At 43.1% G+C, this 24,168-nt stretch overlaps 1 protein-coding gene across 8 annotated transcripts in view; it reads left to right on the top strand.

Annotated features, from left to right (window-relative positions):
* The window catches only part of bltp3b (bridge-like lipid transfer protein family member 3B), a 54,996-nt gene extending 35,308 nt beyond the window's left edge, over window positions 1–19,688 (top strand). The window contains exons 8-25 of one of the 8 annotated variants that reach the window (XM_085769741.1): window positions 1,067–1,247; window positions 1,365–1,448; window positions 1,902–2,063; window positions 2,193–2,339; window positions 2,639–2,754; window positions 2,856–2,997; window positions 3,519–3,712; window positions 4,751–5,491; window positions 6,240–6,904; window positions 7,838–7,921; window positions 8,974–9,122; window positions 9,657–9,814; window positions 9,925–10,075; window positions 11,303–11,344; window positions 14,573–14,832; window positions 16,323–16,431; window positions 16,599–16,744; window positions 18,038–18,725. In XM_085769741.1, the coding sequence (XP_085625867.1) occupies window positions 1,067–1,247; window positions 1,365–1,448; window positions 1,902–2,063; window positions 2,193–2,339; window positions 2,639–2,754; window positions 2,856–2,997; window positions 3,519–3,712; window positions 4,751–5,491; window positions 6,240–6,904; window positions 7,838–7,921; window positions 8,974–9,122; window positions 9,657–9,814; window positions 9,925–10,075; window positions 11,303–11,344; window positions 14,573–14,832; window positions 16,323–16,431; window positions 16,599–16,744; window positions 18,038–18,166 (3,660 nt within the window). In that variant the 3' untranslated portion in view covers window positions 18,167–18,725. Of the gene's footprint in view, window positions 1–1,066; window positions 1,248–1,364; window positions 1,449–1,901; window positions 2,064–2,192; window positions 2,340–2,638; window positions 2,755–2,855; window positions 2,998–3,518; window positions 3,713–4,750; window positions 5,492–6,239; window positions 6,905–7,837; window positions 7,922–8,973; window positions 9,123–9,656; window positions 9,815–9,924; window positions 10,076–11,302; window positions 11,345–14,572; window positions 14,833–16,322; window positions 16,432–16,598; window positions 16,745–18,037 lie in introns of all 8 variants that reach the window. The other 7 variants (XM_085769745.1, XM_085769743.1, XM_085769742.1 and 4 more) reach the window with 7 other exon arrangements.
* The last annotated feature ends 4,480 nt before the right edge of the window (window positions 19,689–24,168 follow it).

Genomic DNA, 24,168 nt, shown 5'->3' with positions numbered 1-24,168 from the left:
GTTGCTACGCAACATGGTGGGGGAGGACAGGAAACTCACTTGCAAGTCTAAGGTTGACCTGGCTCACCTTCCTCCATGCCACTCTGCTCTGAAGCCACATGCCTGACGTGTGAACTACCGCGTCGCCTTGTACTAGCGAGCTGATGAACCTATTCTGGAAAAACCAAAACCCTATGATGAGGGGCAGGGATGGAAGACTGATGAAGGAGTGTTGAAACCGGTGTGGTCCTGTGGTCCTATCCTACCAACTTCACTGGTTGATCCCCATGACACTGGAGAGCATGAACAGGAAGAGGAGGAGAAAGAGGAAGGAGAGGATGAGTTTAACTTTGAAGATTTCAGTGAAAACGATGATGAGTGATGCATAGTGGAGAACCATTTACTTGACTGTTTATCTGGCATGGGAAAGAGAAGAGTGGTCACATCAAGAAGAGTTCTATTATGATGTTTGATCCAAATAAACCTCGGTTAAACACACAACAACCTCTGTCTAGACACCTTATTTGGTATCTCCAATATTGGCGTCTTGTAATTGGTAAAAGGGTTAGGTTTGCTTACTAGCATGCCACCAACATGTGATCACTTTATGAATAGTTTTATTGTGATCTCTGACCCCCAAAACATGGGTCTAGACACCTTATTTGGTATCTCCAATATTGGCGTCTTGTAATTGGTAAAAGGGTTAGGTTTGCTTACTAGCATGCCACCAACATGTGATCACTTTATGAATAGTTTTATTGTGATCTCTGACCCCCAAAACATGGGTCTAGACACCTTATTTGTTCAGATATCTGCAATATAGGCTGAGATATAGTGAAATTAGGTTTTTTCGATAATGGCGGCACTAATTTGCATAAAAATGATACACGGGACATTCTGACAACTTTTTAACATAGCTCATCATTTTCTACACATTTTTTCCAATCTAGAAACACTGGTTAGAAGTATATTTCCGGGGGGTGCATGATACCCCCCTCTTCGTACTAGACTAATATAGGAACATGAAAATCACAAAACCAATAATAAAACTAATATTTCCTTGTGTCTGTGAATCTGTGGCCACCAGGTGTTGTCGGCGCCGCCCTCGACTCAACAGGTGCGCACACAGCAAGCGTCCACAGCCGCTGACCAGAGTGCATCGATGGCCAAGCTGTTCAGCGCCTACGATGTATGTGAGACATCACACCACCTGCAGATCACACATCTGGACCTGCACATCTGTGACGACATCCATGCTAAGGACAAAGGTAACGTGTGCCCAGATTTACATGTGCATATACATAATAGGACAAATCCACACACTGCTGAAGCTCAGTAAAAAAGCTTTTCCTTGACTTGTTTTGGTCTTTCCTTCCTCTGTGCAGTGATCAACAAGAGAATAACAGGAGGAGCCATGCAGCTTTCCTTCAGCTCCATCACTCTGGACTACTACCCTTTACACAGAGCAGGTATGAATCTGTCAATTAGGGTTTAATAAATGACTTAACTGGTTACGAGGCAGAATGGAGGCACTCTGCCTTCCACATGCGTGTCACTTATTGCATCTCTTGGCTGAAATCCAATTTTGCAAGATCGAGGCCGGTGTCCCAGCTCTCGACTCTGCAACACCGTGACACAAAAGCTCCCTGTAACCCATCATTTCTTGTATATGACAGATCAAACTACACAAATATACATGTCGTAACATCGTATATGATGTATAACTTTATCTACCGCTCTTTTGATTAATTTCTCGCCGGCTTAGTTGTAAACAAATGCACATGGCCAGGACGAGGGTTAGCAAAACAGTGGAAAAGCGACCAGATTTACATAGTTCCTCTTTTTAATGACACAGTGAGGTGTTGACTTCTCCCTCTCATCCATCCCATTGATGCCAAACTGCCTGTTCCCTTGTTCCTCAGGTGAAAGTTGTGACCACTGGATGCACTACAGCGAAGCCACCAAGACCAGGGAGGGCTGGGCACGCAACCTCCTCGACGAGTTCAAGTCCAACGTGGAGATGTTAAGAGGCGCAATCCGGGACCAGCAGGGCCCGGCCCCTGCTCACGGCTCCCCGCAGCATGGTAAACAAACACACAAAACTCATTGTGGCCGTGTGTGTGTGTGTGTGTGTGTTTTTGTTACATCTCCTGACGCAAATGCAGCGCCACACCAGCATTTACGTCATTCCCTGTGGGTTTTCTGTCCTCCAGCGTCCCTTAGGGACGAAGTGTATGGGCCTCTAGGAAGTCAGGAGAGAGCAGCAGGTGGAGTAGGGCTTAGGGAGGCAGATGGAGGACTCGTAGAGTGGAGCCCACACACACAGCCCCCAGCCCAGTGCTGCTGGTGCCTAGAGCCAGGTACCGCGCTGTGTGTGCGTGCGCACGGCTGGGTGCGGTGATACACACCTTTTTTAACGGCACAGAGGTTTGACACTTTGACAACTGAGTGGTCACTTGTGTTTGTGTCCTTCTTTGTTGTTCTTTCATTTTTATACCTCTCTCTTTCTACCCTTCCATTTCTTTCTTTCATTCTTTCTTTCTTCCTTTCTTTCTTTCTTCCTTTCTTTCTTTCTTTCTTTCTTTCTTTCTTTCTTTCTTTCTTTCTTTCTTTCTTTCTTTCTTTCTTTCTACCCTTCCATTGCTTTCTTTCTCTCTAGGTAAGATCAGCACCTCCTCCAGCAGTTCCTTCAGTCCTCCTCCCCCTGAGACCCCAAAGACGCAGCTCATGTCCAGCTCCTTTGTTCTCAGGATGGCCGACTTCAGCATCTACCAGGTCAATGACACAGCTGACAAAGCCTCACATTAACAGTAACACAGACTTTAATATGCATCTAAGTTACTAAATGTGAGAACTGTTTTTTGTTTTCCTTGCAGGTGTCGACAGCAGACCAGCGTCGCTCCAGCCCCAAAACCATGATCTCCTGTAATAAGAAGTCCTTGTACCTTCCCCCGGAGATGCCAGCCATCCATATGGAGTTCACAGAGTACTACTTCCCTGACGGAAAAGACTACCCCAGTATGACTTTCTTTTGTGCTTTAACACCAGCTACTGTAAAATTAACGAGGCAATATCTCATTTTAGAAATCCTTATCAGCAGAGCATGAGCTGCACAAGTAGCTGCTTTTCTAAACTGCCCACTGTTTTGGCAGTGACTCTTTCCCTCACACCCCTTTTGGATCCATTGAGCCCATTCATTCAGCTGTGGGGAAGTAAATGGGTGCTGTGTGGCTGAGAGACCATTGATTTCCTGAATTACACCCAGTGCTCTGAATGAGGGATCACCCAATTAATTCATATTATGGATTTCCCAGAAATTCAGTCCATTAGGAAACATTATTCGAACATTTAGAGGCTTTGTGCTCTAACTGATGAATCTGTCAAGAACAGAATTTTTCACTAATTTAAAACAACAACACTGGCAGGGAAGCAGTAAAAATGTTAATCTTCTCTGTGGTTTTTTCGGTATCTTTTCCCCCTCTGTAGCTAAAAAGAATCAGTAATACCATATCTCTTCCATCTTCCTCCTGCTCCTCCAGTCCCGTGTCCCAACCTCTACGTCCAGCTGAACGCCCTGCAGCTGGTCCTGGATCCTCGCAGCCTGGTCTGGATCAACCTTTTCGCCCTCGACCTCAGGCAGAGTCTGGAGCAGTTCATGGAGATCTACAAGCTCAACGACTCCCAGAAACCAGACGAGCACGTCGACATCAAGGTGGATGGCCTCATGCTCAAGGTAAAGTCGATCGATCAGACACGCAACTTTACTTCTGATGTAAAGTAGGGTTGTTACGAGAAACGATACCGGACCTCGATCCGCTCCAACTGCTCGGTGTGCGCCACAAGTTTGAGCTCATGTAAACTAATGTGCCACGCGTCTTTCTCCGGTCGGTTTTCATGGAAACATGACGCTCTGCCAGTAGTGCAGCATTTGGACCATAATACATCCATGATGGTTTGGACCAGGGAAAAACAAACGTGTATAAACGCGAGCTGAAAAAAGTGAACTACTTGAAGGATAAGAGTAATTTAAGTAACATTACTTTCTGTTTGTGTTGAGCCATATTTACCATGTTAACTCTGTTTTTACTTAATATTTCTGCTGCTCTTTAAATTCTGTGCAGTGTGAGAAGATGTTGAAGCAAAGTGGAGCTTAAAAGGCAGGCTTTTGAAATCGTAAATTACAGCTTCAAGTCACAACTTACGACGCCACTCGTAACTTCCGACCGGTGAACTCGTACCAGATCGAACTGGTACCACTTCACGGTCGGAAAAATACGAGTTTCCTTGAACGCACCATAACAGTCCTCGTCCCTACGTCGCCACATTCACGGCGTTCCTTGGCTGCACACACAGCCCTGCATGCCGTTCTCTCTCCTCATTGGATAAAAACTGTAGGATACGATAAATGTTTTCTCTAGGGACTGACAGACCCGTGTTTCGGTCCAAACACTCTATAGAAGTGATTGCTGTCGGAAGATATAACTATTTAAGACTTATATTAACACAAATATATCACTTACTTCTGCTTTAAGTACAAGAAAGTTTGATCCTAAACAGTTTTTTTTAAAGAAAGTAGCCTAATGAATTTAGAAATACATGGGTTCTGTTTTGGGTTTTTTTATCGTGGTATCGAATAAGTATCCAGAATCATGGAAATTTACCGGTATTGGTATCGACTACTGAACTTCTTGTATCGTGACAAGCTTAGTGTAAAGTGTGGAATCTATTTAATCGTATTCACATCTATTTCTTTGTTTCTTCTTTCCATCAGCTGGTGATTCCCACAGACCGAGAGGCCTCCTGTCCTCCCGATCTGCCTCGCTCCATCTCAGTACAGACCTCGGAGATGGTGGCCACCAACACCCGGCACCCGGCCAACTGCACACGCTCGCACCTGGAGGCCCTGCTGCAGGCCTTCGAAGAGGAGCCTTTCTTCTCTTCCACTTTCTCCTCGTTCCCTCGCTCCTCCTCCTCCTTACCGCTCCTCCATCCCGTCTTCCAGCGTCACGCTCACGAACAAGACACCAGGCTCCACGACATCTACCGGGGCCTGGTGGTGCCCACGATGGGCACCAACGCCCTCAAGATGCCGGCCGCCACCGACTTCTGGGCGCTGCACTTCGCCCAGTTCTGGGTGGACTACGAAGGCACCCGCGGAGGCAAAGGGCGGCCGCAGCCCTTCGTGGACTCCTTCCCTCTCACCGTGTGGGCGTGTCAGCCTGCGAAGGTCATCCAGCACCAGGAGAGGCTGAAAGACGCTGCTGGGTCGGGGATGTCCAGAAGCACGTCAGGAGAGGCGGTCGCGCGGCTGCAGAGGAAACGCTTGCTAAAGGAGTATTACAGCACCGACGGCGCATCATCTCAAGGCAGCGACGCCGCACCGCCTCCTAGTAACGGACTCCATAAACCCCTCTCATTGGACAGTCTGCCTTCCGCCGCCTCTTTGTCATCATCAAGTCAAAATGCAGATGCGCATGTGTTGGTGCATGTGCAGAAGCATTTAAGTGCTCAGGTATGTTTGCCATTCTGTCATTGTGGGAATCCCATTCGAACACATGGTCATTAGGGATGGCACGATTATAGATTTTCCTGGTCAGAGAAATAATCATGGTATTATGATTATCTCGATTTCTATTCACTATGAATGTATAAAATCAATATAGTCATAATATAATTAGGTTACTAATTATATACACAAAATATTTGAAGGATCTATTAATATAGGACCAATAATTAAACCTCAAGGGGAAATGTTTGAAATGTTCAAGTCATTCATTGTCATCTACAACAAATGTTTAAGTTTATTTTAATGTTCTTTTGTTTGTTTTTTTAATTACAAATGACACGCTTACATTTAAATTCCGATTTTTTCAATTCAGTGTTACATTAGGTAAATTGACATTAACTTAATTTAACCCAGTATCTGTGCATTTACCTTGACTTTGGCGCACAAAGAAGGGTGGGTATCCTCCTGCAGGTGGTGATACATTGTTAAGCGTATTTCCTCCTTGAGCTGCAACTTTTTTGCGCAATCTTTTTTGGGAAGTGACGGTATTTAGGAACCTTTACCATGAATTAATTAATTGTGACGTTTAATACCGCGATTAATTAAAACAAGTCATCGTGACATGCTTAATGGTGATTAGTCTAAAACAGGGCTCATACAGTTTGTTCTTGCCTTATTTTAAGAAATAAGAAGCTTGATTCGCCACAGATTACTCATTATGGCATTGTGTGTGTGTGTGTGTGTGTGTGTGCAGGTGAGCCACAGGCAGTATGTGTTTCTGATGCAGCTTCAGCGCAGCATCAAAGCTCTGCAGCAGACACTGCAGCAGGACCTGGAGGAGATGGGCTCCAAAAGGGAACGTAAGGACCTTTCCCAGTGTCCCAGAGACCACCAGGCCTTCACCGTCTGCCTGGGGCTGCTGCTGAAAAGTGCTGAAGTGTCTCTGCTCCTGAAGCCCGTAGCCCAGCCCGGCTCAAGATCTCCTCTAGACTCTGAGCTCTCGCCATCAGAGAGCCGGGCCACTCTGGAGCCCGGGAACGACGCAGGAGAGGGAGTGGAGAAAGGGGAGAAAGGGAACGAAGTGTCAGAAGGAGGAGCAGCGGCTAAAGGGTCATGCACTGTCGACCAGCTGTTGTGTGGCGACGTCTCGGAGAGCGGAGCCCTGCAGGCTCCGGTCCAACTAGTCCCCACCTCCACCTTAAATCACAAAGCCTCGCTGGAAGAGAGGACTTCGGCTAAAAACGCCGGGAGGTGGAGCTCTGATGACGGGGGAGACGCGGTGCTGGACGGGGTAGCTCTGGGTGAGGGGATGGGAGGAGGAGGACCGGACTCTAAAACCCAGACAAACGACGCTCTGTCCGACCCACTCAGCGACAAAGACAAAGCTGCAGCTGCTAAGATGCCTCAGTCGATGTCCAGGTATTCAGCTCGTCACACAAACACATCATCAGTTTACAGCAGTGTCCTCACCTCAAATCTTCAACAAATTTTACATTGGTTACATTATTAAAATAGTTAAATCTTTACCTTGTCGTATTGATTCAGAAACTGCTTTGAATAATGAATGAATTAGGTGCTAAACAGAAAATAAATGTACAATATAGAGGATAGATAAAATATTTTTTAAGGCTAAATGCTAAATATTCGCTATATTCAGCTGCTTAAATGAAAAAGAATATTAGAACCATCACAAGTTTTAAGCGCCTCATTTACAAATAATAAAGAAATTAAAAGAAAAATATAATGGAAAACAAATAAAAGCATCAAATCCTCCTGTTTAGAAAGGGGGATGTGCAAATATATACTAGTAAGCCCTAGTAAGGGCTGAAACTATTAAATATTGTTGCTGTTTACCTTTTCTTTTGATTAAAAATCAGTTAATCGACTGATTATCTAACCCCATCTGGTATTTTTTCGTTGAGACATGTTATAGTCTCAACAATTAATCAATTTCTTCAACAAAACAAAAGAGAACAATAGATCACATTTCATCCATTTAATCGTGTGTTCCAGTTTTTTATATATATCTTTAAGTGTTCCTCATCAGACTCACTGTGGTTATTCTCCAGAGTCTCTACTTAATGAACGAGTCTCTCGTCTTGATCCGTTCCTGAACACAAGAGCTGTGTGTCGACCCCCCTCATGTCCGTACGAGTGTTCAGCCTCAGCCCTCTCACATCACTTACGTCTGCCATGTCTTCCTGTTTGTCTTCTCATCTTGTCTGCCTGTCAGCACTTTTACATATTTTGTCATTTCCTAACTCACTCGCCTCCTTTTCTGCCTCTTGACCCTTTGCTTCGATCCATGAGCGGGTTGTGTGTATGTGTGTGTGTTGTTTTCTCTCTACCAAGGAAAGGAAGTTTGTCTGTGGTATCTGATCTCCTCAGCTCCTCAAACTCCAGCAGATCCACCTCCCTTTATTCCATGTCCAACATGTAAGGCACTGGATCTGTGACTAATGACTGTGTGTACGAGTGCAATATGTTCCCTCTGTGTATGTGTATGTGTGTCCTTGTTCTCGTGATCCCCTGGTTGAATACAAATCAGTGCAAACGTGTCAGTGTGAATTCCCTTCGGGCATGCGTTTGCATGTGAGCATGACACGCTGGTATATGTCTGTGTGTTCTGTCTGTATCTATTAAATGAGTCCTTTATTTCTGTTTGGTGTCTGTCTACCTGATGAGTCGTGGTGCAGGAAGAGACAAGACTTGAAGCTCTTTGTGTGTCAGTTTTTCTTTTTCTTTTTTTTTCGGCCTTGTGTTCTCAGTCTTTCGGGAGTCACTTTGATTTTGTCCGTTGTGATTTTTTTTTAAACTTGAGATCGTGTCTGTCGCTTTGGGAGGGATAGCACACTTTAATTCTTACATGACCTTAAACAACACCACACAAAGGAGAGAAGTGATATTTAATTCATGACTTGTTGAGTCAGCGCAGTCGTACGGCGGCCCTGAGTTTGAGAGCCCAACAGCACACTGTGGCTTCTGAAGAAACACGCAAATACACGATTCGGTGCTGTAAAATCAGAAAACATCTTCATCGAGTTGACAACACATGAGCGCGCAAATCAACAAATTTGGTGAGTGTAATGGTACCATGAAGGCAAAATCCTAAAGGAAAGAGTGATCCCAGCCAGGTTCACCACTTGGTTTGGTGAATTTTCAGGGCCTGTGTTGTCAAATTGATGAAGACGTTTTCTGAATTTGCAGCACTTGTGTCTTATGTGGCATTGTGTTGAGCCCTCAGGACCACCGTACAGTCAGCTCTGTGAGGAGCCGTGGTCTTGGTGACATAAAAGTAGCAGATCTATTGTCTTTTAGTCAATCTGCTCTGTGTCAGTCATTTTTAAATCAATGTCATGCATGGACAGTTTCTCAAACAGATGTGTAGGAAGTAAAGTAAGATACAGAAAATATTTTTGCTTCGGTTTCTCCTTCTAGCTCACACACATTTCCTCCTGTGACTCCATGCTTGTGTGTGTGTGTTGTAGTGGTCGTCTGATGCGGGATCGCTCCCAGTCCAGTTTCTCAGTGTCCTATAAGAACATGAAGAAGAGCCCGTCCCTTCAGTCCCTGGACAACATCTCCATCGACAGCTATCTGATGGAGGATGGAGACACGTACAGCCTGTTGGAAAGAGGTGAGGAAAACAAACGCACACACTCTTACACACAAAGAAATCATATTTATTTATTTACCCAGGGTTCATTGAGTGAGTATGACTGTATCGGACACAAGTTAAAGGAGAATTCCAGTGATTTTTGACCCCTAAGTCGTTTTCCTGATCAAATATCTATGGTACATGACTCTAAACCACTGGGTGACCATCAGGACAACGATTTAGGGGTCAAAAATGACCGGAATTCTCCTTTAATGTTGCTGTACTTGCAGACAGCAGCTTTCACCAGCAGGTGGCAGCATTGAGCTACTAGTACTCTCAAAGCCTGTATTGATAAATCAAGGGAACAGAAGACACTTGTGTGAGACGTGTATTTCTTATGCTTTACAACTATATATATTCCTGAAACATTTTGGTACATAACTATATGTTTGTCTTGTCTCTGTATTTGCATATTCTTCTACTGTTTTGCCTTGTGTGTTACAAATGTTACTGTAACAACCAAATTTCCCATGTGTGGGATTAATAAACCGTCTTATGTCTCTTATGTCTTAGATGATGTGTCCATCTCGGGCTTCAAGGACGCCATCAGTGAACAGAGCGCCACAGAGAGCGCCACCGAGGCTCCGACTGGTCCGGAGCAGGAGGGAGGCGTGTCCCCCGACACCGTCAGCGCCACGTCCCAGAGCATCGACGAGCCCACTAAAGATATAGTACGACCTGTGACACAGCGTTAAAATAACCTGAGAGATCAACTGCAGAGATTTTATATCATATATCAAATATCTGATGATGTGACTTTAATTTTGTGTGTCTCCTCCAGGTGTCGGTGCTGGTGTTGAAGGTGCAGTCGGTGTGCGTGGGCATGGAGGCGGTGGGCGAGAGCGCGGCCGTGGCTCTGGAGGTCGGCCAGGTCACGCCCAGCCAGCTGGGCAACGTCAGCCTCAGACAGTATCTCAGCAACCGCAGCCTGGGTAAGAAAGACGTCTCCTCCTAACACTCACTGTGTCTCTGGGACGGAGCATGAAACATGGAGCTTTTTTAAAATTTATTTATTTATATTTTGTTTTTACTTTGGCTCTGATTTGCAGCACAGTTATGAAATCTTGACTTTTTTTGGCACGGCTGCTGGAACTCACATTTTTAATGAGTGTTTTTATACCGTGTGCTGTACGTGTAGCGTTGGAGCATCAAACAGTCATTACCACTGATTTGAGAAGGTGCTGTAATTATTGTAAACACACAAAAGGTAAAGAAAAGAAAGAAAGCCAGAGAGTTTCTTGTAACAATAGATGATGAATGAGAAAGAAGCGAAAGCTGAAGCAGCGACACCTCCACCACCATGAAGACCGACTCCTCTGTGGCCCTTTGAAACGTCACACATGTGCACTTACTTACTAAACTGCTGATATATTCAAATATTTTTTTTGGTATTTTTTTCTAATCATAAACAGACAAAATATTGGAGTCAGGAACAAGCTGGTATTGTTTTAAATTGTTCTCCTGCTGCTGACTGCGTAAAATAAAGCAGCTAAAAGCAGACGTGTGTGGAAACCGACTGTAGGTTCAGAATAATGGCAAAGATGAAAGTGGAGGGACCTGGGTGAAGATATAGAGTCGGCCTCGATCAGCAGGGGTGTGTGGACTTAGCATAAATCCAGCCACATTGTTGAAGTTTATTTTTAGTTGATGTGTTTTTTGACAGTAGAGGAAGGACATGTGGTAGAGGACGAGAGGAGGCACGTTGAACAGACAACCCCCCCCCTCCCCTCTCCTGTCGCTGTGTCTTGCATGTTCACGTTTTTAACACAAGACAGACAAACCAGTCAGCAACACGAGAACGTCCCACAAAAACAGCAACACCAACAGAAAACATGTCGCACACCGAGAAGTCAAGAGAAGAAAACATTTGGTCTGAATCACAAATGAATTGAGTCTCGTGCAAAAAAGCAAGAAAGGTTTTTAAAATTAAAGAGGTTTAGGACATATTTCATATTTTATAGACCAAATCATTAGCAATTAATTGACATAATTAAAATAATTTGGCTTCATCCTCAGTCTGAATCCCTTAATGTCCTAGAGACCAGGCTCTCCATTACTCCCTGTGCACCCCAACACACACACACACACATGCGTATTTTTACACACTAACGCAGCCACCCCCTCCTCCTTTTTATTTACCCTGCCATGACTCCCCACAGGTATGGTGTGTTCAGTACCAATACCTGCTCAAAGCAGCCAAGGTAACTGCTGTGTGTTAATTCACCATCTGTAACTTCACATGCATGCTTGGCTCAGCAGCGTGTCTGTTTCCACTTTGTATGTGCGTGTGTGTACAAGTCTGAGTGTGTATGAGTGAGTGTATGAGTGTGTGTGTGTGTGTGTGTGTGTGTGTGTGTGTGTGTGTGTACTTCCAGTTCGTCTCCTGTCAGATCTCATTTCCAGACTCGGGACCTTTGCTCGTCAGCATGCCGCCCCGCAGTAGCACATAGATCCAGTGTGTTGCAATGCAAGTGACTGCATGAAGTGTGTGTTTGTCTCATCTTCAGCAGCAGTAGCAGCAGCAGCAGGTGTTAATGTGACATTGAGACCCCCCCCCCCCCTCTCTCTATCTATCCCTCTCTATCTCTATCTCTCTCTGTGTGTGTGGGAGGGGGGTAAATTTGACAGTAATGGAGTAAGTGCTCCCATTATTTGCAACATTAAGCCCACAACCTTTAAGTGTGTGTGTGTGAGAGAGAGAGAGTGTGTATGAGCCAGATTCAAATTAACTCCACCTATTTGCACCGACTATTTTAACCCTTAATCTTTCTAGTTTGCCCTCCCTCCTGTACTGCCCCCCCCCCCCCCCCCCCCCCCCCCCCCCCCACCCCCTCTCCCTCCCTCATCTATCCACTGCAGCAGACTTTGCAGTTTCAGTCCAGTGATTCAGGCAATGAGAGAAACGCCAGCTTTTACTCCCCCCTCCTTCCTCCTCCTCCTCCTCTTCCTCCTCCAATCTCACAAGAGCAACCCCCCCTTTCCTCCTCCTCCTCCCCTCTCCTCATCTCCCTTTTCTTCTTTCTCTTTTCCTCCACCTTTCCACCTCACTCTTCCCTCCAGCTCCTACTCCATCTTCCCTACTAATCCTCTGTCATTTAACCCCCCCCCCTCCTCCTCCTTCCTTCCCTCTCCACCTTTCCTCCTCCCCCCCTTCATCTCTCTCCCTCTCTAGGCCATCTTCACTCCCTCTCTCCCTCTCTCTCTCTCTCTCCCTCCTGTCTTATCACAGTCACTCAGTCCTCGGCTGCTGGCTCCCTTCCTCTCCCTCTCCTCCTCCTCTCACCTCACCCACTCTCATCTCTTGTTTTTCCTTCCCCCCCTCCTCTCTCTTTCTCTCTCTCTCTCTCTCTCTCTCTCCATTTGCCTCACCCCCAGCTGCCCAGGACTGAGCGAGAATATGTCATATTATCTGAGAACAGCTGACAGGATTGTGTGTGTGTGTGTGTGTGAATGTTTTTCCTCTATGGTATTAACCCTCTCCTGACTTCTCCCTCAGAGAGTGCACTATAGCAACACGTGATGCACTTCTCTGTCATATTGAAAAGAGCTGTCGTTTATTTTTTTATTTTTTTATTTTGAAGTGGCCATTTTCATGCCTCGCTGTGTGTTTTTTATCGCAGCTCAGCTCGCGTCGTCGTCTCTCATCTGTTTTAAAACCTGTGTCCGTGTCTGTGCCTGCCAGCTGAATAACCATATGTGTGTACAATATATGAACTGGTGAATATGTTATTATTAATCACCTTCCTCTCAGGCTAACATCCCTCTCCCTCGACTCTCAGCTCTTCATCACTTTCCTCACTTTTCCACCATGCCTTCCTCTTTTCATTATAAACAGGAATCCCATCATCACATTCACACTCTCAAGTCAAATTCGGGGCATTCAGGGGTGAAACACTTCTCCCATTGTCATGCCTTTCACTATTTCTAGCGCCTCAGAGCTTATTTTTGTGGAGTGTCTTAATTCATAAAAGGAAGGAAGAAGAAAAAAAAAAAAACGAATTCAGTGGTTAAATCTTCACATTGAATCCTCGATTCTTAGGTGGGGGTTTCCACCAAACCCTCTAATCCCTAGTTCTCGGAAATAATTAAACATCACTGCAGAGAAGAACCCGTGGGATTGTGCAAAAATCTCTGCCTCCTTCCCTCCAGCTCACTTTGCTTTCCCTCGGTTTCTAACTTTGTGTCTCCCACTCTGCTCTCTGATCTCCTGCCTCCTGTCGTCTCTTCCTCTTCATCCCGCCTCTTACTTCAGCCTTGTTTATAACCTGGCCTTAACATGCACCCTTTTTATAACGGTGAGGGAATTTGCATAAAGCCAAGCTGTAAATTCACTCAGTATGTGCTGATGATGAGCTATACCATATTTGTCTTTTTGATACCTTTTAATACTTCTCTCTGTTCGGTTTGAAATTCATGTTAAAGTCACAGTGCAGAGGCAACTTCCTCTGTAATGTGACGTACATCAGGTGAAACCGGGTCAAATAGTTCAAATCTGATTTGAATACTTTCAACTAAATCTTTGATCTTTGTTTGTGGCTTCACAAGTGTGGAGCTGTAGAGGACTCATACATCCCATACTGTACATAACACATAACACATAATGCTACTGTTCTGTCAGGTGGTTTTTATATGATCAGCACCAAAAAACACATACAGGTGCATCTCAATGAATTAAAATATCATGGAAAAGTTTATTTATGTCACTAATTTAATTCAAAAAGTGAAACTGATACATTATATAGATCCATCACACACAGAATGAAACATTTCAAGTCTTTAATTGTAATGATTTAATTGTAAGAACATTAAGACCTGAATTCAGTATCTCAAAAAATTTGAATATTACAAAAGACCAATTAAAAAGAAAATATGGCGTTTTTAATATGAAAATGTTCTGTTGGCCCTCTGAAAAGTATACATCTCTATGCATTTGTTTGACTTGAACTACTGGAAATGGACTTTTCCATGATATTCTAGTTTATTGAGATGCACCTGTACATGTTCATGTTATCCATTTAAATACGTCACCGTGGAGCTAGTTACCCTGTAAACAGCCCAGAGATAATACATGTTTTGATTTGGCATCAAAGAATTCATGAACTTTTTTCACATAAATATTTTCTAACAACAAATACACAGATGGTTTATCAGCAGCAGTGTTGGCTGATGTACAGTGTATCTGCCTGGCACGACGCTATACCACCGATAGTAAACACAGATTAACTTGGAAAATAGATTTTAATTTCTTTTTATACATTTCCAATCAACAAGCAGATTCGAAAAGATCACACTGTAGATACATTGTAAATATGGGGTGTATTTTAACGCCAGCTGACTCATCTCTACATGAACTCCACAGACACCACGCTACAGATGAAACCAACGCTAACTCTAACGCCGGCCTCTGTCTGTCTATCTCCCCTTCGCAGCCGGTGGCGACTTGAGCTCCGTGTCCTTCAAGGGTTCGCACGGCCCGGAGGTGCGGGCGCGGCTGGAGAGCGGGCCCTGCGCCGCCGCTCACTCGCCGCTGGCCGAGCGCAACGGCTTCCTGCAGCTGCGTCTCCACGGATACCAGGCGAGCTTCCTGATGTCCACGCTGCGGAACCTGGCCCACTTCCTGGAGGACGACTCGGCGCCGCAGGTGCTGCCCATGGAGATCAGCATCAAGAAGACACACGTAAACCTGAAGGTGAGGATCCACGACGCCGATCCGTCTTCTCACAGTTTAGGAGTTCTTCCTCCGTCGAGGGATGTCACGATTTTCTCTGAGCGATTACACAATGACACAATGACTCTGTAAAATCTAATATAGACAAAATCTAATTACATTACTTATTATATACACAAAATATTTTAATGGGACTACGAGGACTTTTAGAAAGCGAAGTGTTTTCACACATTTCCCATGAGCCTCCGCGCACGGTGAAATTCTTGGACCGGCGCAAGACGGACGAAAGTGAAAACATTTGCGAATAATGTTTTCATTGATCAAGAACGAAAGTCAGAGGTTCGAAGACGAAAAACCGAAACTAGTGTCCGTGAAACCGAAACTAGGAAATGCTAAATAATAATATCAAAATAACTATAAAGACAAAACGATATATTTATCGAAAATGGACCCATTAACAAGTGTGGGTATCATAGATTCAGCCACATTAATATGAGACTCTTATATAACCAAAAGCAAACTCCTCTGGGTCTCTTTAAGTATTTATTAATATATGATCAATTATTAATCCTCCAGGGGAAATGTTTGAAATATTCAAGTCATTAATTGTCATCTACCAAATATTGAAGTTTATTTTAATCATTTTATTTTATTGCTAATTACACACTAACATTTAAATTCCTACCAATCTAGTTAGGTAATTTGACATTAACGTCATTTAACTCAGTTACTGTGCATTTACCTTGACTTTGGCGTACAAAGCCGGGTGGGTATCCTGCACGTGGTGATACGTATTAGACATGTTTCCTCCTTTGATCGCTACTTTTTTTTGTGGCATGTTTCACTGGCTGGCGAGCCGTCATCGACTTAATACATTCGTTTGGAGAGAGCAAGTCTTAACACATTTTGTAAAAAGTTGCAATATGTTACAACTTATTACAAAATGTGGCAAAGTTTATTACTTATTGCATTCAAGAATGTTATTACAAAATTTGTCATATTTTACAAAATGCGGCGTTATTACATCATGTGATGAAAATGTATTACATTATTACATAATGTGGCGCTGCAGGATAATAATTGTGCCAATTAATACCACGATTAATTGTGAAAACAAGTAATTGTGACATCCTGACTCCCGTCTGAAGGTTGTTGATGCCGAACGCCACCTGCAACATTTCAGGAGGATATTTGTCCTAATTCATTCCAGTCACGTTTCAGTAATAGAAGCTGTAACTCGCCGCCTTACAGCGGCAGCAGCTTCTATAACCGAGTCAAACGGTTTGAACCGTGGCCTAATTGTAATTTGGATTTGAACTGAATGTTTAATGACAGAGAAAGGCCTCCGTGGCCTCTCCCTTGGGTTCCTTCATGGGTGAGTAGATCTGCTGTGGAGCTGATGTGGAAACCTGGATGTGGCTCGTTTCTCTCTCTCCCCCCCTCTCTCTCTCGTTTCTCTCTCTTTCTCTTCACACACGGCGAGACTTCAACATTTTCTTCATACCTTTCAGGATGACGGCCCACGAGACAATCCCTCCGACCCCGAGCCCTCGCCCATCACCTTACATGTGGACAGTCTCATCATACACAGAAGAGACGACGGCTCTTTCTCTATAGGAGGTGACGAACACGCTCACACATTCTTACTGTATCTAGAGATATTTCCACCTCCACTTCAGCGCTGATTCACAGTTATATAATTCGTCCTTTTAACGTGCGCTTTCAAGTCCACGCTCGCTACATCCACACCTCCAAATTCTCCCTCTGTTGTCTCTTCCTCCTCTCAGTGGACGGAGCAGCGGAGGCCAAACCCAGGAATGAGGGCGCGTTGATCGACAGCTCCCTGAGCACCGTCGCCGAGGTCGTCGCCGTACCGAAGGCCACGCAGACGCAAGCCCCGCCCACCAGCCCCCCTCCATCCGCCAGAGAAAAGGTGAGACGCAGAACGATGGAACATGGGAGTAGAAAGCGCAAAATGTCACCCACTAGGTTTCAGTCAAACACGCTCCTGCTTTTCTTTTCTTCTCTTCTTTTTCTTCTCCTCCTACAAAAAATGACAAGAAAGAGTTTTTTTTTTGTGTGTGTGTGAGCGATCGTTCTGGAGGCTGATATATAAAAACACTGCGGTGCCAAATGTTAGTTTTGCCAGGCTATTCCAGTTTGTTGTTTGGCTTTCAGTTAATTTACAGTGGGAGTGATATTCATTTATGCAAAATAAATTCTACATTTTTCAGATGAAACATTAACAATGTTACTTTAAACAAAATGTTAAAACTTCCAATGGGAAATTGGGAAATGTTCAGTGTTACTAATTGACACCAATGCTGAAAACAATTGGTTAATTACTTGATAGAAATTAACACTATTGTCTTGGCTACATTACAGTTTCAATGTATCCGTTGTTTCAGATCATTAGTTAAGAAAATTGGTCTAATATTCTCTTGTTTTAGCCACAGAAAAGTGATGATTTCCTGTTTTTTTGTTGTCATGGCAATCTTATATACATACAGTATGTACAATTAAGTAGTGAGTAAAACCCAAACAAACTACATTAAAATATCACTTCTGCTTTTCCTCCCATTTTACTTTTCATAATTTCGAAGATGGTTGATAAAAAAAAAATGATAATAACGACAGTACAGTAGATGTTCGTATCAGCCCCAATATGCAAACCATACAATGTACATATCATTCATAACGCATACAAATATCTATCCAGCATTTATTAGTTATTTTCATGACACTACCTCATTGTCTATTTGCACTACATGCGACTGTACAACACAACCTAGCCACTTTGCTTTATTTATCTTGTTTTATGTAACTATTTTTTGTACTATTCTTATTCATCTTTAACTTATTGTTCAGTTGTTGTTGTTGTACGTCTTTTATGAGCAAGTCAGAGAGCTAAACAAACCGGCGTCAAGGTCCTTGTATGTTTGCAACATACTTGGCCAGTAAATCTGATTCTGGTTCTGATAAACACAAACTCAGCTGCCGTCTCATGAGCTTAAAGCTTCACGCTTAACCTTCAGCTTGAGCTCTCAGCTGCGTGTACTTCAGGGAGTGTCCGTACATCTCAACATCAGAGCAGCAGGTCCAGCCGGCCAGACGATCTTTTATTTATGTTGAATTCGAACACAAACAGAAACAGAAACACACACCCCGATACGACCCCCTCCTCACTGTGTCTCCTCCTCTCCTCCTCCTCTCCCACCGCTTCCAGATGCTGACGGAGGAGAACGAATGTCTGAAGGTGGAGCTGTCCCGGGCCAAGATGGCGCTGGCCGAGGCTCAGATGGAGAAGGACTCGCTGCTTCACCGCATGAAGAACCTCAAAGTGAACACCAGCTAGGCTCCGGCGCCGTCGCAACACACACCAGCCAGTCGATCAGGGCTAATAGGACCGACTCCGACGGGCGGCGGCGAGAGCCAGGGTCGACAACATCAACAAAAAAAAAGAGGGATTTATACATAAGTGGCTCCTTTTCCGCGCTTACTTGTCGACCGAGCCGCCACGTGACTTTTAGACTTCTAAATAATTCCTTCATCAAGCAATGCAGAGTCTGTGCAAAGACTCAAATACACGATTTTACACGCTTGTCGTCTGTTTTATGTTCTCCACTTTAGACTGTGGAGGCTCGATGCATTTAGAGGGAGTTGAAAAGGGTAGAATCACATTTAGCGGGACTGTGTGTCTGTGTTTGTGTGTGTGTGAGTGAAAGAACGAGGATGATGATGCATATCCGTGGTCGTGCCTACAGAAAATCCCTCCCACACTTGACACTCTTGTGTAAGTTAAAACACTCACACACACACACACACACACACACACAGTTAATCTTAGATGAGCTCCATTCAAACCTGTAGGTATGAAGGAACACTGAATGTCGTCTCTTCATGAGGAATGTCTCAACAAAACAAAACAGAAACAAAAACAACAAAAAAAACTTTATTTTGCACTGCGTTTGAAATTAAACTTGTAATTATCGCTTTCATATTCAGCGGGGAACGAGGGAGAATCACGCTCTCGCTCGTCCTCGGAGCGTGTACAGTGTATATTGTATAAGAATGTGAACACATAACTATTTTTTACAAAACTTTGAATGGTTATGCAGTGTTTCAGTTGAATGTGCGTGTGTTTATGTGTGTCAGTGTGCGTGTGCGTGTGCGTGTGTGTCTCAGCCAGAACAAGCATTTCATTACAAGTAGGGGAGATGAGTTTCTATCTTGTCAGTTTCACGGCTTTGTCAGCAGAAAGCCCCCCCCCACTAGTCTATAATACAACCATGCCGACCCACCAACCCAACCACCCCTCCCTCCTATTTTTCTATATGTAAATAGCTACTTAACATGTGCAGCACTTTTAAAACAGGAGGCACTGTAAATACAACACAACTGTGAGAGAACAAGAGTCGAACGACGAGTGGAGAGAGAGCGACTCGTGCGTCCTGGGGAAAAAAAAAAAGAAAAATACAGAGGAGGAGGAGGAGGAAGCGGCAATAAAGGCACATTGAAGCTGCCTCACTACATGTGTGCGCGTGCGTGTGTGTGTGTGTTAGTCGTCATGTAAACTTTCTAATGTTTCATGTGTAGTTTTTTCACAGACAAGCGTTATTATGACCATATCTGCTGCTGTTTTCATGCTTCAGGCCTACAGTACGTGACGACGACTTCAGGGTCAAACCCCGCCCCCACTCTGAGTAGTATACGTGTTCAAAAAGTGACGTTTTTTTTTCTAACAGCACACGCTTTGGCGCAGCACAACAGACTGACATGAACGAGAGGGACGGACGCTCTCATCATCCTCCCATCGCTCCTGGTTTTTGTTCCAGTTCGACTTTTTTTTTTTGTTTTCAAAAGTTGCTCTGGTTCCTTATATTAAAAAAAAAAGACGATGAAACACGACTAGTTCTCTGCACAAACGTGGTATTAAGACTTGAAAATGTCTGGAGGGAGGATTTTAACACGATTGTATGTGAAGACCTTTTTTTGTTTGATGGAGAGAGGGGAAAATATGCTTTTTGTTTTTGTTTTGTTTGAGTTTTTTTTTGTTTTTTTGGATAACCTTTTTGTTTTTCCTCCGCTCATCACAGCCTCCACTCCCCCTCCCCTCTCCCCTCTGAAAACCTGTGGAGGAAGAAAAAGACACAAGAAGTAATAAGTTGTATTTTGTCTGTCAAAAGCTGCTGAAATACTGAAAATAAAAGAGTATCCAATTCAAACCATTCAGTTCCAGATGAAATGTTGGTTGGATTTTTTTTCCACTTTTATCAAATACAAACACTTCCTGTGTATTAAGACTAATTGACCAATCAGAACGCTGCTACAAATCCATTAATCCACACAATATGTAGCTGCATACCGACCAATTGGGATGTAGCTGCAAATCAACCAATCAGCAGCTGGCTACAAATTGACCAGTGAGAGTTGTTAATTGGTTTGTAGTCCTAATCCTAAATGGTTCATTTATAATACACACAAACACACACAAACATTGAATTTAAATGGCTAACTGATGGTTAAACAATTGTAGATAAACAGGATGTAACATGAAACTGTTCCAGAGTTATACAACTACTTATTTAAAAAGATGCATATACATGTATTTTTCTTTTAAACACAATTTCCAATTTTTATTTTGGAAAATGTGACACTTTTAGATGTTTAAATCACTGCTTACTCACATGACAACAGGCTTTGTAAGAAAAAAATGCCTGCATTCTCAGTGTGATATCAATAAAACGTATAATATTAATGTAAATATTAGTAATAATAGCATGGAAACATTAATAAGGGAACTCAGTCCTACTGCATCAGATCTGTGTAACTATGACAGAAACCTTTGAGGATGATCCAGATGTGTCAAACCGCCCCTGGTTTGACACATCTGGATCATCCTCAAAGGATAGATTTTGATTTGACAAGTCAGAGTTGGTCCAAAGCAGCAAAATAAAACTACAACAATAAAATATATAATGTAGATAACGACATGTGGTAAAGTTGGAGACTCACTCGAGAATAAACAGACGCTTGTTGTGATGGTTTTTTATTTTATACCCAGACAGGAAATCCCCCCGGGGGGGAGAAGAGTTTGGGTAAACACTGACATTTTCATGTGCAGTTTAAGAGAGTGACATCTTTTCCCTCTAACCACACGGATGGAAACGGTGCCTGAGAAAAATCCACCTTTAGAAAACAAACTGTTAAAGATATAAAAGTCGTGATTTTCATGAATTTTCCATTGCGTTTATATTTGTTTGCTGCTATAAAAATAAAAAAAAGTGCAGAGTTTCAGTTCTCACAGGGAAAAATTAAAGTAAAAACTTGTTTAAAAACTGTATCATTTAACACAGCTTTTCTTAATGAATAAGAAACAATGTTTTAAGTTTCTCTCCTGCGTTTTAAGTGGAGATCAGAGAGTCTTTGAATGTGAGCGCAGCCTCTTTGTGGCTCTAATGGGCTCCACTGAACCACTGCAGGACAGGGTTTGGACTTTGTGCACATAAATGGTCATGACATTTTACGGCTGGAGTAGTGCAGTGAGTCATAGAAGGGCATTAAGTGTTCAAATGTGTGTGTGTGTGTGAGAGAGAGAGAGAAGTAGTGCTGTGCTGCTGTTAATATGAAAGTGTTTACATACTGAAGCTTAATGTTTCTGCGATGACGGCTGTGTCACAGTGCAGGAGCGTTTATGTAAGCAAAAGCATGTACACATTCATTTATATACTGTGCTGTGAGTGGTTACTGTGTGTGTGTGTGTGTGTGTGTGTGTGTGTGTGTGTGTGTAGGGCAGGGTAGTCGAGGGAATATGGGAGGGTATTTTATTCCAGCAGCATGCACAGTTGGATTGTGGGAAATGTGATGAAAGGTTGTGGTGTTGGCCCAGTACAGAGAACAGAGTCGACATCCAGAAGAGCTGACAACATTATCATTATTTGATTCTTTTAGTTAGAAGATAATAATCATAATTATAAGCTGTATTTACTTTTGTTTTACTTAGTTTTTCTTGTCATGAAGAACTCTGTAGCCTCAAACACTGTCTGCTATGAATTAAAGGTATTTTATTTGTCACATATACAGCTAGTAGCCTACAGTGAATTAGATAGATAGATAGATAGATAGATAGATAGATAGATAGATAGATAGATAGATAGATAGATAGATAGATAGATAGATAGATAGATAGATAGATAGATAGATAGATAGATAGATAGATAGATAGAAAGAAAGAAAACTACTTTGCCACCAGTAAAAACACATACATCCACAAACAATACAAACATATCATTGCACAAAAACAGCTGTATTGACATGATTAGGACAGAGTAGCCTACTCAAAAACAATGAAAGATAAATAAGTATGTAAGTATACAATTGAATGTATTATCATCATCAATAATGGCATCCCTGCATTATTAAATAGTGATGAATGAAATGGTGACTATATCATGTAGTCCACATGTTTTTAAAATAACATAGCCTATCTTCTGGTTTCATCTTTTCAAATCCCTTGTTTTGAATCGACATAAATGGAAAATCATCACACAAAACAAGACATTTTAGTTTTTTTCCCTATAATTTACTGACATTTTATTGACTAAATAATGGATTAATTGAAGATAAATAAATAAAAATATGTTTTTTTCTTCTTTTTTTTCTGTCCTGAAATCTCTTGAATCAGCTCCAGGTCCTCAGCAGAATCAGACACAGCAGCTGCAGGTGGTGCTCTTGAAGGCATCACTCCTTCACCTGCCCCATGGGGCCATCAGGCAGGTCCCAGCATGCACCTGTATCAACAGGGTGGGGGCGCAGTGGAGGAGGTGGGGAGGGGGCTGGTTGTCAGTCAGTGCAGTGGACAGACCGAGGCAAACATTTCTCCATTCACACAAACCCTCTGACATGACAGAAGGAGGAGGAGTGGGTGTTGTGGGTGTTTTTATTTTGGGATCTCACCTGTTTCCAGATTCATTCAGCTGCATCAGTGGGGGACACGCCCCCGCCCCCCCCCCCTCAGGACCGAGGAGCACGCGCCTGCCTGATGGAGCAAGTTTGCGGTGTGACGGTGGGAAACAGCTGGAACAGCTGCCGAGCTACCGGCGTGACTTTTTTCTTTTTTCTTTCTTTTTTTTATGTAAAAGATCCCTAACAAAGGCATCGCCTCCTGTTTAGTGTCGTAGCATCGTCCTCCCTCTCCACGCCCATAGTGTAGCTACAGTAACTCTGTACGTCAAGTCAGACATAAGCACACAGGAAGTCGAGCGGCTCTGCTTTCAAAATAAAAGCATCCAAGAAGAGGCCTCACTGGAACACACAAGATCAGTGCTGGTTCTCAGATATATCAGACTACAAATGTCTCAACTACATATCTGTGTCTACTTTCACTATCACAAAAGCATTATGTGTTGTTAGTTGTTATCTTGATTAACTTCACATTAAAGCTTTAGTGGCGTAAATATGTTGTAGGACCAGAAGTCAAGGTTCAAGGTTCAGGGTTTCTTTGTTAGTGCCAAACGGTAAATCTGTTGTGCAGACAATATAAAATAAAAGCCACGCAACAGACATCAGACAAATCCCACAATAGAAAAACAATACAATTATCCCAAAATATATAATCGTAGAAAAAATCAGTGCTGTGCAGAGCTGATGAACCCCCGGCCATCCTCTTCAGCTGCAGATCACAAACTCAATATGTGACCTGATAACAATGTATTGTGTCTTCATTATTAGTAAGTACAGTAGGCTATTAGCCATCAGAAAGTGCAATGCAAGATTTATTATATGTGGCCCTGAGGGCTCAACATTGGATAGATCAGTGGGTAAATGCGGCTGACTTTGGATTTCGAGGCTGTGGTTTGAATCACAGTCATATCTTTGTAGCCATGTTGCCTACAGGTCAACAGAAGGAGAGTTTATTGTATTGTTTTTAGGTTTGGATGGCTCAGGCTGGATCTTTGGGTTTGAAGATTTTATGAAAACATCTGTCTTGCAATGATGAGTAGCATAGGCTACTGGTAGTCAAACTATAGGCTAGCTTCTCAAGACAGTAACACACTATGGCTGGACAGCAACTTACAAGAGGCATTATCGCTTCCCTGAGATAGATAGCAGGCCTATAGCAGAGTTAAGGAGAGATATTGCTGTGTCAGTGTGTCAGTAGCCTATTATGTCTTCATTTTTCTATCTATCTATCTATCTATCTATCTATCTATCTATCTATCTATCTATCTATCTATCTATCTATCTATCTATCTATCTATCTATCTATCTATCTATCTATCTATCTCTCTCTCTCTCTCTCTCTCTCTCTCTCTCTCTCTCTCTCTCTCTCTCTCTTTGTCTTCAGCATCAATTTGT

The sequence above is a fragment of the Trachurus japonicus genome, chromosome 23 (genome assembly GCF_045865225.1).
Source record: "Trachurus japonicus isolate A0001 chromosome 23, Traja_1.0".
Taxonomy (NCBI): Eukaryota; Metazoa; Chordata; class Actinopteri; order Carangiformes; family Carangidae; genus Trachurus; species Trachurus japonicus.
This window is presented reverse-complemented; position numbering and strand designations above follow the sequence as displayed.